Source organism: Schistocerca nitens, chromosome 11 (assembly GCF_023898315.1).
Source record: "Schistocerca nitens isolate TAMUIC-IGC-003100 chromosome 11, iqSchNite1.1, whole genome shotgun sequence".
Taxonomy (NCBI): Eukaryota; Metazoa; Arthropoda; class Insecta; order Orthoptera; family Acrididae; genus Schistocerca; species Schistocerca nitens.
The window spans coordinates 56,939,054-56,955,875 of NC_064624.1; the positions used below are offsets into that span (position 1 = coordinate 56,939,054).

The following is a 16,822-nucleotide window of genomic DNA, read 5'->3' on the forward strand; positions in this document are numbered from 1 at the left end:
GGATGTGTGTGATGTCCTTAGGTTAGTTAGGTTTAACTAGTTCTAAGTTCTAGGGGACTAATGACCTCAGAAGTTGAGTCCCATAGTGCTCAGAGCCATTTGAACCATTTACTATATTTGGTTATATTCATATTTACACCAGCATACTATTCAGATGTGCAGGGCAGTTGAATTGCATTTGTGATCTCTCCATAGCAAGTCAGTTTTGTACAACTTGTGTGTAAATATCAGGAAATGTGTTTTCCTGTATTTCAAGCGAAATGAGTTTGAATGATTCTTTATAAATATGGGTAAACAAATTTTTGATAATTTGACATTTTGAAAATAAGCTTCTGAAAAATTAGAAGTGACAAATAATTCAGGCAGAAGTGAAGCAAATACTGAATCACAGAGTTTCACCTTCAAACTTGGCGAGCAACTCTTAGCCACAGATCCAAGCTAATGAATCACATCCCTTCATAATTTAATAGTAAAAAATTTCTGTGCCAACAAGAAATGCAGATATTGTGAAACATATGATGATGGACTGAAGGCAGTTTGTCTGTTGAGTTCAAATAAAGATTCTGGACAGCTACTTTCATGCTGCTGCAAAATGTTGGGTTGATGGTATAATGCTAAAGGAGAGAATTTTAAAGTTGTGTCAATGTATTCATTTAAAAAACTTTAAAGTGTATGGTTGGAGAGAGATTTTATTTCTAATATATTAAATTTAAGATTTAAAAAAAATGTTTTCTTTCTCCAGTAATGTAAATAAATCTGATGTCAACAGACATATTGTAATTCAGAGTTATCATCTGCAACAAAGATAATAAAACAATGAAAGAAAACAGAAATAAACAACACGAAGCACTTAAAAATAACCCATCAGAAACTAAAATCAAATTTGAACAAAAAGACACAAAAACTTGGCATACAATAATACAAACATTGTCAAAAATAGAGCCAAAATTGGCTGAAAATAAAACAGCTTTTTCCTGTCCTCATATTGCATCTATACATAGGGTGATGCAATAATCCCAACCTATACACAGTAAGGCTAATTCTGCATACATATCGTATTAGTTACAGAATTGGCTGTAAGTAAGTGATGTTACCCAGAGAAAATCATTTACAGCCTCTCATATGAAGTCTCAATAGAGCAAAACAAGAAAAACTATCTACTTGGATCATCCTTTTGGGTTGCTAAGGTTTTTGCTTGTGTGGAGAACAAAATTATTCTTGATAAACTAAAATGCTTTGGTATCAATATTCTCTCTTGTGTGAAACAAAAGCAGATGGTCCATTGATTGACTTTTACATGAAAATGAAACAACTCACAAGGGAATGATCCACTCTGACATTTCAGAACCCATGTGGAAATTTTTCAGGAGAAATGAACCATGAAAATTTTAGCTGCTAGGACAAAATTTTAAATATTTTTGAAAAATGGTGGAAGTTAATATTTTTTGTCACATGTTGATCTACTATTAATGGCACTTTTTTACTAGTGTGTGGAACAGTGAATGAGCAGAAGTAATTGTGACAAGAGAGAATAGTGTTACAATCCAGGACTACACACAGACATGGAAATTACAAGCACTTAAGTTTTACCAAATATGACATACACCTAAACTGTTTTATATGTATTATTGCAAAGATGACTAACAGAGAATGAAATTTGTGGCACATTTTGACTTTACATTACATGTCTTCCATCACGTCAATTAGGAATTCTTTGTTTTAAACTGGAATAGTACATACACATACATAATTTAAAATAATCCATATAGAACAGTTATAGTAATGAATTCTGAAATTTGCACATTTTACTCACAATGAAATAATTTCTTTGTTATTCCTTATAGTTGTCACAAAAATAAGAAATGTTCACAGAGTGACAGAAAGAAACATTTTCCTTGCACTAGGCACACTTAACAAAAATGGAAGTTACTGCAGTAAGCACTTCTCAGTAATTGCTAGTTTTATTTAGATAAAATTGAGATGATCTCTGTTCTGCATATTGTTTTGTTTACTAGACATATTTGATCAAATTTGAAAACTTACAACGCAAATAACTAAAGTTGAAAGATAATTTCCTGCTGATAAATGTGAAATGATGGAGATCTAGCTGTCTCAGATTGTCCAACAATTTTCTGAAAACTACTTACCACTGTTGAGAAATTTTTTTGTCAAGGATTGAATCACATTAATTATTCCTAGGGAATTCACATAATATCAAGTCATTTTGTCATCTTCCTGAAAGACATAGCTGATATGTACAGGTTAGTAGTCCAACAAAAGCAGTGAATTATTTTCTCCAGACAGCAAGAAGTTTTGAACAAAATGTTGTAACCTGGTGTTTCATATTTCTCCGTACTTTGATACATTAATTACAAGATTAGTCCCTAAACACTCCCAGACAGCATCAGCCTCTCTCCCCACTCCTACACTACTATCCCTTCCCTTTCCGCACCCCCTCCAGACTGCTGCTTGCATACCATGTGATAGTTGCATTCTGGCCTTAGATGCTGGAGTTAGCTGTCATGTGTGGATGAAGTGTGCTTGCTTGTGTGTATGAATGGTTTGTGTCTTTTACTGGTGAAGACTGTGACTGAAAGATTTATGTGAGTTCTTTTAATTGTGCCTGTCTGCAACATAACATTTCTTCTTGACAGTAAGTAGCATGTCTTTTCCTACGTTGTCAATTACAAGATCCTTGCATGTTATCTTTCTTTTTCAACTTTTGGTCCTAATTTCCCTGAGGCTCCTGAAGACTGACACAAGACTTGTATTATTTGTGTACAAATGTGTCATAGCATTGGAGATTAGAAAACACCATGTTTTACTATGAAGTAGTGAGTTATGGTCTGCACACAGTTCTCACATGAACCTTTGATTAATCAGTGGTATATGCTGCAGTTGCTGAGATAACAATAAGCTTTGTCTTCTCATTAGCTTTGAATTTCCCTATAGTATATCCTAATAAAGACACCACCTTGAAACAGCCACAGAATGTAAACTATGTAATTTTATGACTGCTTGATTCTGCTTAACCACCTTGAATAAGCAGAAATTACCATTGTTCATCTCGTTTGCAATTCAGGAGCCCAACTGAATAGATCTTCATAGGTAATGGTATGTTCTCTCTCATGAGTAGTTATAAGTTGTAAGGGGGCTTCGCCAACTTTCATTTTGGTTCATATTTCTTTCTTCCTTTTAAACAATTCTTTCAGATTTTATGAAATGGGCCCAGCTTTTCACACTCCATCACTTCAGATGGAGTATTGCTGAGTGCAAAACAATGAAATATGTTGTTATCCGATTCCCCAGAAGTTAAACTCTGAAAATTGTACTACAAGCAATAATGGAATCTGCTGCAGTTCCAACAGCCATAGTCATGTGTTGATGTGTTACTAGCTGTAAAATTTCCACCATTATAAAATGAAAATGTGCAGTGAGGAACAGAAACAAAAAACACACAAGAAATGTGCCATCAAAGTGTTGAAAGCAATCATTTCTTTTTTTACTGCTGATTTTGTGGTCTATGCAGTGAACCTGAAATTACCTTCCAGTTACTTATTCAGGACTGCGCCTATTACAAAGTCCCAAATGAGAAACAATGTCTACATAATAAAATATCCCCTACAGACCCATGGAACAAAATGGCTTGTGTGTGCAAATGAGGAAAGTGAGACTCCTGGTACCTGGAAGAGTTACACCTCCCTGTGTCATGACATTCATTTCAGAATTCTATTCTATCTGTGTTTACAGTTTATAGCCTCTAAATAAAGAATAACCTATTTGAGGAAAATCCAAGGTTGGAATGGTGGTGATCATCAGTACCACCCGTGGTGTACGTGCAACGTATGTTTCCCACCCATTAGAGAGGATGGTTAACAACAGAGATCAAAGTGTCTTTTCAGGAAGAGTGAGTTTTAGAGCTGTACATAATTCAGAGGACTAACTCTAATCAAAACAATGTGCACTTCAAGTAGAATTACAGAATTGTGAGAAAGACAAAACTATGCACTACGCCTAAAAAATTCAAAATTACAAGAACAAGACAAAAGAAGTTTGGGCATTATTTGAAAGAAATTTTCTTAACTCTGTAAAACAAATGATGATGAACTCCCTGAGGAGTGTAGCAGTGAAACGGATGAAATTAAATTCAAGTCATTGGAACAATTCATTGAATTTATAAGCCAAACATTAGCTGTAAACAAAGGGGGTAAGAAATGAATTGTTGAAAGGAGATGCAATACACTTATACAGGTATTGCCCATTCCTCCATTAGACTTTAGTTTTGTCTTATAAACTATAGAAGGGATTACAAAATCTTCAGATCATCAAAAAGAAGTGATATTTGTGATTTATGATGTTATTTCAGCCAAAATACTGAAATATAGTGTCAACTTTATATTACCCCACCTCCTTTGGTTATCTTTGCGGTTGGCCAGTGAGTTGAGGTGTATTTGCTGAAAGAGTGCAATATGCTGTGGTAAAACACATTTATAAAAGTGGATGTATGCAAGTGAGCTGTGACCATAGATCCGTATCCCTCTTCCCATGTTCTCATTTTTTCCCCCTTTCTTCAGAAGGTTATTGGTAACATAATATTGAATAACAGCTGTTGGTCTTCCATAAAGACTTCTCTACAGCGGACAGAATATGTGATGTCAGTATGTAATGTCTACTAGAACTAAAAGTTAAGACTTATCCTCTTAATATTGTGATTTTGCCAGGGCCTTGGATACTATGTCTATTTGTTGTTAGTAATAATGATGAAAGTAGTCTGAAATGTGAGTCAAAATCACAGTACAGGAATTAAAAGTAATTTCCATATGGACTAAGCATACCTGTCTACAGTTAATGAGTTTGGGAGTCTGGTTCAATGTCTGTTACAGCTTAGCAGTAGACATCAGGGAGGATTTTAAAAATGTTCCTTTTTAGCCACTCATTCTGTAATTTACCCAAATATTTGGCTCCAGTTATGTTAATTATGCTTAACTCTTGATGCTCGTTTCACCTGTATGCAGGACGAGACAGTCCACAATAGAGATATTCACAATGAGTAAATATGGCAAGGTGCAGTTTTCCCTAAGCTATAGCCAACAATGTGACGAATTTTCTAACTTGTTTAAGTAATTTTTAATGCTTCTAGTTGTTGAAGACTTTAAAAAAACAGTATTGTTTACTTTTTTCTCTGATATCCTAAAGAGAGTCTGACAAAGTGTGTAATGGTGGAACATGTGGAACTTGATCAGATAGTAATACATGGTGACAGTGCTGCAAACCACTTCTAAGCAATATAATGTGTAGTGGGTTGTGTGTTTGGAAGTGGAGAAGGGTAGATACTTTTTGAATACGATCCCATCCCAATTGCCTATATTGACCAGCTCATGTTCTCTTCTTCCTCTACAGCACTGCACTACAGTGGAGATTAAATGTTTGATAAACAGTCAGTTTGCTATGGAGGGAATTTGTGGGTGTTGAGCGATGTAACACAGATCTGATAAGACTTCAATGTATTGATAGAAAACACTTCAGTGACATTTGCTAATAATACATGTTCTGAAAAAGGGTCAAGATCATAATACTACACATTTCTGGAGGATAACAGAAGAAGCATGAAATTGGTTCACAGGTAACAGGTTAACCCTTAATCTAGCACAGACTTACAAGTCAGGTAGTCATGAAAGACTTTCTAGTGAATCCAACAATGTTTATCTTAGCAGCAATTGCCATTCTTTTGCCATCAAATAAAAGCTACTATTGGTCTTAGCAATAGTATATGTTGCTCCGCCTCTGTCCCACTGTCAGGTGAAGAGGTCCCACTAATCTCTGTTCCAGTGTACAAATTGTGTTGCATGGTGCTTCATGACCACAGGATTCATTGATTTTGCATTGTAAGTTGCCCGTTTTAATATTCTAAACCAGTAAAAGACCAAAGGTGTTATGGCTGGTGAGTGGGCAGGCCATTTCATATTTTACAAGCAATCAGTCGAATGGTCTCAAAGTGTTGTGACATGAAGATCTGTAGTGATCTGTGCTGCGTGGATAGAAGATTTGTCATGGTGGTATTATGTGGATTGTTTTGTATCTAGTGGACTCTAAACCGGCAGCGACATATGTTACAAACTGTAGAAACTCCATCAATAAAACAAGGACAAACGATGCAGTCCCTCCAAAGCATATACCACATGTTGACAGACCAAAGTTGTTTATCCTTTTCTCTCTGTCAGTGTGGATTTTCAACTGACCAGTTTGCATGATGCAGAAATGGATTTGCCCTTGATTTATAAGCAGTGCTTCATTCAGAAACAAAATATTAGGATAACTACTGCTAGCGTTCACCCCTGGTAGCTCAGTGGTCAACATGACAGAATGTCAATCCTAAGGGCCCGGGTTCAATTCCCGGCTGGGTTGGAGATTTTCTCTGCTCAGGAACTGGAAGCTGTGTTGTCCTAATCATTATTTCATCCCCATTGACACACAAGTCGCCGAAGTGGCTCAAATCAAAAGACTTGCACCCGGGGAACGGTCCACCTGATGGGAGACCCTAGTCACATGACACTTACTTACTTACTACTGCTAGCCATGTCCATTTGAATCTGATTACTGTAGTAAGCCTCCTTTCTCAACAGTTTCTAAACCACCCCCCAAACTTCTCACCATTACCCAGTTGACAGTTTCTTAATTCCTTGTGATGTGTCCTTCAAAATGATAGCTTCTTGTAGTCAGTTGGTACCCAAATTGATTTAGCATCTTCCATCAGCCTTCTTGTGTAGCATCATGTATCATGTTTCAAATGCCTCTATTCTTTTGTGAAGTGTTTATCATTCACATTTGACATCTGTATGAGACTACACTTCAGACAAACACCTTCAAAAAAGTTTTCCTAACTTAAATATATGTTTGATGTTAACTTCTTTGTGGAGATATGTTTTTTCTATTGCTTGTCTTCATGTTGCATCCTCTCTACTTTGGCCATCATCAGGCATTTTTTCTTCAAATAGCGAAAATCATCTGCTACTCCTAATCTGGTTCTCTCAGCATCACGTTATTTAATTTCAATTCATTCCATCATCCCTGTTGTCCTTTTGTGGATATTTATGTACACCTTATAAGCCCTTTTGAAGACTCCATCATTTTTGTGCAATTATTCTTTCCAGGCTTTTTCTGTCTGACAGAATTACAATTTTATCAGTAAACACTGGGTTTTATTTCTTCTTCTTGAACATTAATTCTGTTCTAACGTTTTCCTTGGTTTCTTTTACTACCTGTCCGGTGTTCAGACTGAAAAAATGGGAGGATAGGGTACAACTCAGTCACATTCCCTTCTCAACTACTGCCTTGGGTTCATGTCCTTCAACTCTTATAACAGCAGTCAACTTTCTAGACTCAATGTAGATAAGTCCACCTTCAAAGTTTCCCAGTCTATAGTGTCAAAAGCTTACTCTAAATTTACAAATACTGTAAAAAGGCGCTTGTCTTTCTTCAGTTATCTACTGAGATCAGTTGTAAGGTCATCATTTCTTCACATGCTCCTACATTTTTTCAGATCCCAAAATGAACTCTTAGTTGACTTCTACAAGTTACTCCACTCTTGTGTAAATAATTCATGTTAATATTTTGCAATCACAAATTATTAAACTTACAGTTCAGTAATATTCCCATCTGTCAACACCTGCCTTCTTGGGAGTTGGAATTATTACATTCTTCCTGAATTGTTATAGTATTTCTCACATTTCTTACATGCTGGGTGGAATATTTTTACATACATAATATGCATATACAAATCAGGTAATGTAAAAGTAATATCTATTGTTATCAATGTGTGTGGACTAGCACAAGTGATATTAGGTTGTTAATGTACTTTACAGATATCACCTGTCCTCGCCTGTTCATGTTGTTAGTGTGTGTCTTGCCATTTTTCACACCTCTCAAAACTTACCTTCATGTAGGGCTTTACAAAATGTTGTATGTGAGTGAGTAAATGAATGAATAAATGAAAAAACAAATTTTTTTACATTGACAAAAATCTTTAATCTTGAGTCATATTTTATACTTTATCTAAAAGTTTCCTCGCTTCATGAATTTAGTGTGTGCATATACCACATGAGCAATGATACTCAGCTTGTATGTTCTTTGTTTTTTACAGATTGAAGTATATGAAGAGTTCATCAGTACTGAATATGATCCTATCAGAGTTAAGAAAGAGGAGGTAAGTTGCTTGTATACATTAAGGTCTAGTAAATATTTATGTTCTCAGAAATATAACTATCTCTGGTCTAGTTTTAGGCTGATTGCACGTAGTGGATCTTGGAATTTGTGAAAGGGAAGTAGTAGTATTTATAGAGAAACACACATTCAACTGCATGTGGCATATTCTTATATTATGTACATGACAGATCACAGATAAATGGGCAGTCTTATTACACTTAAGATCTTTAGGTGAAATTTAAATTTTTGCTTTCTGGAACAACTGAACCCAACTTCTGACTATATGTGTGCCCCCACTGTACCCTTAGCTTTGAAGTTCTTTTGTGAAATAGTCCAAACTTTTTTGAGACAAAAGAAACTCTCAATTCACCTACAGAGCCAATTACAGGCAGATTGAATGAACAGTGGGGTGCAGGGCTGCGCCTACTCATCATCACCAAGTTTGTCAAAATTTGTGGGAGATATAGAGCTTGGCAGAAAATTAAAAACAAAAAGAAATAAATTTCCACATAGGATCTTGACCCCATGACTTTCAGATTACCATTCCGTACTCTTTTCAAAGTGCCAACCAATGCCTGGAAACCAAACTAACATAAATGGCTCATGTCTTGCCCAGCCTATGCCAAAAATACTATTTTTTCTAAGCTCTTGGCGATCTGCAACTCCTACTTCTGTAACTTTCATTTCTGGCCAAGCCCTGCATACATAAAAAATTGATGATGAATAGACATGTCACATTGTTCGAAGGTCTCACACTACAAATTCAAAGGTCTGTGCTTCAATCCTCATTTAATCCTGTGTTTTCTTTTCAGCTTATTTCTGCTTTAAGCTTGGGGAATGATTTGTATAGATGAGAAATGGCAAGTGCATTGTTGTTTGGAGGCCACATTCAGCTCTTTCTCTTCTTATACCTTGGTGGATATGTGAACCGTGTCATTTACCACAGTTCCCGTTTCTCCCTTGGTTTACTCCTGTTTGGAGTTTCCGTGCTTTCCTAGAGGGCGTTGTGGAGCCTCCGTGAGTGCGCGCACTGGGAGGAGGCGCTGTGTGCTGTGCCCAGGGCGGAGGAGGCAGTTGAGACGAGTGTTCAGCCCTGGACGACCGTTCTGCAGTGGGACGCTCGGACCCTCTATGCTAAGTCTGGATGGGCCCAAAAACCCATGGTGTGAGGAAACAAGAGTCCGTATATCTGTGGACAACGTTTGGTTTCCATTCATGGGTAGGGGAAGCTATGAAGTCTGTCTGCAGCTGCCAATAACCTCCAGAAGGTGGTGTCGTCACTGAAAGTAAGATTTTTCATCTAGTTAGTGCAACGGCCATCGTCTGGCAGGGCCAATCTCCCAGTGTTGTGGGAGCTATTAATAACTGTGGGGCAACGTTTCTCTGCTTTGAGTTTGTAATCGGAAATTACTTTGCGTGTGTGTTACTGCCCCCTTACATGACCGTGCATTTGTACACCATACCGACTTAAGGTACACATTGTAAAGAAACAAAATAGAAAAATTTTTTGGCTATAGTCCTTCTGCAAACCGTTGTATTCCCATGGATGGCATAGGTCACTGTTTGGATAAGCACATTGTAAAATGTTAAATATCCTTGTACTGTCTGGTGGAGAGATAAAGTCAATTAATTTTATGGATGTCTGAAATGCTAGATTATGGTGTGTTTAGTATGTAGGCATATTTAACTTTGGTCGTTATTGTGTATATATTCTTGTGTTAAGGTTGGTGTCATTTAAGTGTTCTATTTAATTATATTTAAAGTAGTGCTAGAGTTTCTATTTGGTAATCTGCCTAGCCATGACTGATGTCAGTTGCTTGGTCTGTCTGAAATGTTGGGCCTGTTGGGTAGAGACCATTGTTGACTTGCTCTCCTCAGCTCCGAAGTCCCATATTGATACTACAGTGGTAGTTCTGCTGGAATCTCATTTGCAGAAGTTATCAGCTCTTGTGAGCACCAATAAAGCTTCCTTTGCCTCTGTAAATTTTGTTCGCTGGCCAGCAAGCTTTGGTTAATGATTAAAAATTGCCAACTGGTCTTCGTCCAACCTAGTGGCTTGTGTTAGACGAGTTCCCTTTCCAGTTCAGGCAAATGTTTCCTCCTCCTGGTGGAGCCGTCCTCTTTCCCGAGCCACACTGGGTAAGAGTGGCCCAAGTGTCTATTGCAGCTCAATGTTCCAGGAGAATGAAATAAGAGGTTAATTATCTACTACACCATTATCCCCAAGAAAGCTGAATTAGAATAGTTCTGGATAATCTAAGTCTTGTACACTATTAAGATAGTTCTAGGCCTGGAGAAATTGCTGTTAGGTAAAATTTAAGCTTCTTTGTCGGTAATCCAGCGTATTCCATGATCCAACATTGTTATAGAACTGAAAGATTTGATTTTGATAAATTTGCTGAGACATGACTTAATTATTTGCAATTGATGTTAATTGCTTTAAACGAATATTCTTTAATTTGTGGTTATAATTCTTAATAAGTGATCGTCCTTAATGGTGTAACATTTAATGTATGTCTGATTGTCCCCTATATCACCTGCTGACTTCATTCAGAGACTGAAAAGGTGATCCTTGCTCAAGTTTATGAGACTGTATTAACTGTTGATCTTTATTGTTTAGGGTCTTAAAAATATTTATTAAAAAGGACTAATTTTAGATTCCTATTGTTTATGCATTCTTAAGTTATATAGCAAATATTACAAGTGCAAATATTCTCTCATTGATACAAGTGCTTGTTCTGTGGCTTACACTGAAAGGTGTGACAATAAATGCAAAATCTAAAATGAAGCATTGGGGCAAAATAATCCTTTCCCTTATCATTACCGTTAAAGATAACTGTTTGTTTGTCACTTGTTATTGAAACTGGTTGGGAGAATAGTTTGACCTCGTAGAAAGAGTACAATCAGATGGTAGCAGAGACTGATTGTTCCCTGCTTCACTCTTCTGCATTTGCTGTTGATCCCTCTATTTGCCAAGTGTTGCTGTTTGTGATAATTCCTGATTTTGATATTTCGGTGACTTCCATCATCATGGGGCAACGTGATTGCCTGGGGCTCGGTCTGTTAAAAATGATCAATTGATTTATGAACTCTGGATTCGGAAGCAACACATACAGGGTGGGGTGCCCGAATTAATTGCTAAATTGTGTGGGGCATCGCATAACCTGCTTGCAAGTTCTGGGGAGGTCATAGGGCAAGTTAGTGACACCATAAGTTTGATTAGTGGGGGAGTTGAGGACTTGCTCCGAAATGTTATGTTTCTCCAGGGGAGCAATGTGACTCCTAAACAGAGGGGGTGGCTGCAGGCCCAGTTATGCCACTGGTCCTCACGTATTCGTGTACTGGAGGTATTCTCCTTGAATAGGGAACAGGACATGCTCGAGCAACTTGATCGAAAGATCAATGAATTGCAGGGCAAGACGAGTATATTAGGATTGGAATGAATTTGTGATGCTTACTGAGATCCTCTTGGAAGTCTTGCGTGGACAAGCCACGTTGTGCCAATTTAGAGAGTGTATTATTAAATGCATGTTGTTTCCGCGCGTTCGTCAGCATTTGGAAACTCAGTATTACTGGAGGGTCCAAGGCCTGACTGAAACATTAGCTCAATACGTGGAGAGGATGCAGATGGCTGTGAGTGGCCTTAATATGGTGATGGAGGAGTGAGATACTGTTTTGGTAATCATCCAAGGAATGAGACCTGAGGACCGGTCATGCACTCAGTTTGTCCAAGAAATGAGATCTTATACAAATTTAACCGATCTCATCAACTCTATTGAGGCATTTAGTTTTTCTGATCAATGACGGCAGGAAACAGCTGCAGGTTCCGATAATACCACAATCACGAAACACTCTGAGATGTCTCATTCCTTATTATCACCTCAACGTACATATTACAGGCGTGGATCACTTGAGCACTTAGTTCACAATTGTCAGGTGGAGCGAACCCCTCATTCTAACAAATGACGCCAGGGGAGAGAGAGTCATGGGTTTAAAGGGCATGTTCCTAAGGGATGTGCACATGTCAAACCAGTCGCGAAGGCTTGGTTCCCACGTCTCTGTGCTTTTCTTAATCATGACTTGGTCTGTGCATTGCTCGATACCGGGTGTGCTGTTTCCTTAACTTGATTACTTTTGATATTTAGAGTTTCGTGGCATATGCAAGTTTCCCTCCTTGTCTCCCACTATACAGGGATGTTGTACTGTCAATGGAGATAAGTTGCCTGTGGTGGGGGAGTTAAGAGGGAGTATTGCTGTAGGCGGTTTTTTGTGGCCCATCCAGCTTTTCGTTGCTGAAAATTTGTCAGTTAACCTGCCTCTAGGGAGTGATTTTGTCCAAAAGGTGGACTTGATACTTGATCTTGGTGGTAATACCTTCAGTTTTCGGTTTTGTCCCCACGAAAAATTCACGTTTTGTTCTTGTAAGGAATCCCTCGGTTTGAACCCTGTTGATATTATTATCCCCAAATTCGATGTCGTTCACTTGTCTGCTTCACAGCGAGATAGTTTGCTCCAATTGTTGGAGCGCTATCCCCAGGTTCTTACTAATTGCTTGGGGGTTACTGACTGAATTCACTATAAAATTCGGCTGGTTGACGATATCCCAGTATGCCAAGCTCCAACAGTTATCACCTCCCAAAATGTGTGTTTTACGAAACAAAATTCAGGAGATGTTAGCGAATGACGTCATTCGGCCATCCACATATCCTTATGTTTCTCCAATGTTTTTGGTCCCCAAGGAGAATGACAGGGATTATCGATCCATGGTGGACTATCGCCAGCTCAACCAGCAAGTAATATTGGAGTCAGTTCCCATGCCTGAGCTCCATAATTGCTTCATCTGGTTTGCCGGCACCCGTTGGTTTTTGGTGCTCAATCTTAATCAGACATACCATCAAATTCCCCTAACAGAGGATTCTAAACCAGTAATGGCTTTTGTTAAAGATTGGAACCTATTGGCGTTCAATCATGTTCCGTTCGGACTTGCCACTGGAGCTGCTGTGTTACCTTATTCATTGGGTAATGTCATGGGAGATCTTAAATTTAATTGCCTGTACAAATATTTAGATAATGATGTTGTTTATAGTTCTAGTTTTGACGAATATCTCAAACATTTGAGTTTAGTTTTGGACTGTTTGGGACAAGCTTGTTTAACCATTAAACATAATAAGATCAACTTGTTTCATCATCAGATTTCCTTTTTGGGACATTTGGTCTCGGCAGATGGGATCAGGATCGACCAGGAACGAACGGTTAGTCTGAGACTTTTCCAGACCCCGAAATAAGAAGGAAATTGTGAGATTCATTGGCATGGCCAACTACTTTCATAAATTCGTGCCCAATTTTGTGCAGTTAGCCGCCCCCCTCCATTAACAGCTTATGCAGTCAGAACAAAGAGTTCCAGTGGGGAGAGAGCCAGCAGGCAGCGTTTGAGGGTCTCAAGACTGCCGTGACTAATCCACCAGTTCTGGTAGTTCCTGATTTCAATAAGACCTTTATTCTGCAGACTGATGTGTCCAGGGGAGGCATGGCTGCCGTACTCATGCAGGAAGTCGATGGGGATAGACGGCGCGTCGTCTACGCCTCGTGTTGCCTTTCTGAGACTGAGAATAGGTATTCTGTCTATGAATAGGAAGCCTTGGCCATCCTCTTTGCTCTGGAGAGGTTTAAATTTTACCTGGAGCATCAAGAATTTTGTTTGGAAACAGATAATCAGGCATTGCGTTGGGCACTGGCTCGCCCTATAAAGACCGGATGTCTCGCGTTGGCGGTGCGAATTTCAGCATTTCGGTTCCAGGTCAGTCACACAAGTGGAGTTGATAACCAGGTCGCAGACGCTCTCAGCCATGTATTCAATCCGAGCAAGAAGAGCTACAGGGTGATGATCAATTAATTGTAGGATGTGTTCTTGGCGAAATCCCATCATTGTTTGTTGACATTGCTAGTAAACAACGAGAAGATCCTTGGTGGGGTCCCATTAAGGAGGCCCTCCTCTCTGGTAAGCACATTCTGCAATACAATTCAAGTAAAGGTATCGTATGTAAGCAAGTTGGTAAGACCGGACAGTCCAAAATTTGTCTTCCTCAGCTGTTGGTGAACCCCATTTTCCAGTATTTTCATAACCCTGTTATTGGGGGGGGGGGGTCATTTGGGGGTGGCTAAGTCTCTGGGGAAGATTAGTCAGCAACTCACTTGGCCTTCCATGGGGCATCAAGTAAGGAGGCTCATCAGCCACTGTGGTTTGTGTAAGATGGGAAAACGTAATGATGGCACACATGTGGGATTGTTACAGTCCGAGAGGGAACAGAACCCTATGGATAAGTGTTTTATTGATTATATCTGTCCCCTTCCTCACACCAGTCATGCCAGTAAATATATTTTTGTCATTGTCGACACTTTTAGTCGGTTTGTGTGGCTTTTTCCCAGTCGAGGAATCACAGCTAACCACACTATCCAACATCATACTAAAATATTTAGTGTCTTCGGCCCTCCCAAGACTGTTGTTAGCGATAATGCCTCAGCTTTTACACCTCGCCAATTCAAGCGTTTTTGTTTTGGGAATGGTGTTTTTCATATGACAACAACTCCTTATTACCCTCAACCCTCGTTTGCCGAATGTTTTAACCGTAACTTGAAGGCGGCCTTGATCATCTACCATACTGGATTCTTCAACAAGCATTTTATTGCTCTGAAGTACTATTTCATGTACCTGAGTAAAGAGTTCTTTCACAAATATGGAGGTAAAAGATTTTTCACTAGATAGAGAAGCATTCGGGGGAAGAAATCTGTTTTCATACTCTGCCAAACTATCTATACATTTTCCACTTCTGTGAAGCAGCCTAATACAGGCAAATGGGTGTTCTGCAAAACATTATGGTTAACATATGACTAGCCTTACACAATGGTGTTGTGACAAAAATTGGTGATTCATTGCTTTTGTCTTGAGTACTTTAAATTTTTATTGTGTTGAAAATATAGCAGCTGACCACAAATTCTCAATGATATACAGTTAAAAAGAATGATATTATCTGAAGTGGATTATCAAGCATCTGATGTTATGCTATTTAAATTGTGTAGCTGATTTATGGAACTAATGTTATTTATTGCAAAACACATGGTTATGCTATGTCAATATGTGCTTGCAGCAATGTAATCTGTCTGTAACATACCATCCACAGTTAATTGAGATGCTTCTTCAAATCATAGTTTATACAATATTACACCATTTAATTTCCCATGTAGACTATGGAGCAGTTACAAACGAACTAATAGTGAGGCTAGCTTCCTTTTCTCTTTTGTGTTGAAAACCATTGTAGGTAATTCAGTATACTTAATTCATTGTATTTTTATTTTTCTATTACTGTTCTTCAATTGGTGTAGGATTCGGCATCTGAGAATGATTGTCTCGATGAATGTGACCCACTGAGCATGGCAGATTATCAGGTAAGCCATTCATCACTTTTAGCTATTTGAACTGAGTATATCATCTTTCTTTTATTACAACTTTATGCTACCAGATAGTTCTCTACATAGTGAATATTACATTAAAGAGGAGAAATATGAAACAGTTGATGATGACTGAGTGACATTATTTGACACTGTGGAAACCTCAAATGTACTTGTGATTTGTGTGCTGGTAGAGCTCACAGAAAATATAAGTTTTTATGGGCAGTGAATTTCCCATTTGTGAATTACTGTGTAAGTAAATAACTTTGTTAATCTTCTTGTAATATAAATTCAAATTATTGTTTAACCTTGCATCTAAAGTGAACATATCAAAGCAGTAAATAATTATGACTGAGAATGAAGTGTGATAGAACTGTTGCTGTTTATGATGTATATAAATGATTAGTAGAAAGTGTTGGGAGTGTTATTGTGTTTGCAGATGATGCAGTTGTCTATGCCAGAAGATAGTAACGATTTGCAATACAGCCAACAGAGGATTGATGAATGATGCAGGTTATGGTAATCAACCCTGAACGTGAAAAAATACATACGTGTACATAAGTAGGAAAAGAAATCCACCACTGTAAAACTACACTATTGTTGACGAACTGCTGGAAACAGTGAAGCTTTGTGGCAGATTAAAACTGTGTTCCAGACCTATGCCTTTCGCAGGCAACTGCCCTACTGTCTGAGCTCCCCAAGCATGACTCACGCCCCAACCTCACAGCTTTACTTCTGCCAGTATCTCATCTCCTACCTTCCAAACTTCACAGAAGCTCTCCTGCGAACCATGCAGATCTAGCACTCCTGCAAGAAAGGATGTTGTGGAGACATGGCTTAGCCACAGCCTGGGGAATGTTTACAGAATGAGATTTTCACTCTGCAGTGGAGTGTGTGCTGATATAAAACTTCCTGGCAGATTAAAACTGTGTGCTGGACTGAGACTTGAACTTGGGACCTTTGCCTTTTGTGGGCAAGTGCTCTATCGTCTGAGCTACCCAAGCACAGCTCACACCCCTTCCTCACAGCTTTACTTCTGGCAGTATCTTGTCTCCTACCTTCCAAATTTCACACGGGGCATGAGTCATGCTTGGGTAGCTCAGATGGTAGAGCACTTGCCCATGAAAGGCAAAGATTCCGAGTTCGAGTCTCGGTCCGGCACACAGTTTTAATC

At 38.5% G+C, this 16,822-nt stretch overlaps 1 protein-coding gene across 1 annotated transcript in view; it reads left to right on the top strand.

The window, feature by feature from the left end:
- The window catches only part of LOC126213273 (uncharacterized), a 50,372-nt gene extending 33,787 nt beyond the window's left edge, over nt 1-16,585 (top strand). Inside the window, exons 5-7 of the mRNA XM_049940935.1 lie at nt 8,141-8,203; nt 15,583-15,645; nt 16,088-16,585. Of these exons, the coding sequence (XP_049796892.1) occupies nt 8,141-8,203; nt 15,583-15,645; nt 16,088-16,156 (195 nt within the window). The 3' untranslated portion in view covers nt 16,157-16,585. The remainder of the gene's footprint in view (nt 1-8,140; nt 8,204-15,582; nt 15,646-16,087) is intronic.
- Nucleotides 16,586-16,822: the final 237 nt, after the last annotated feature.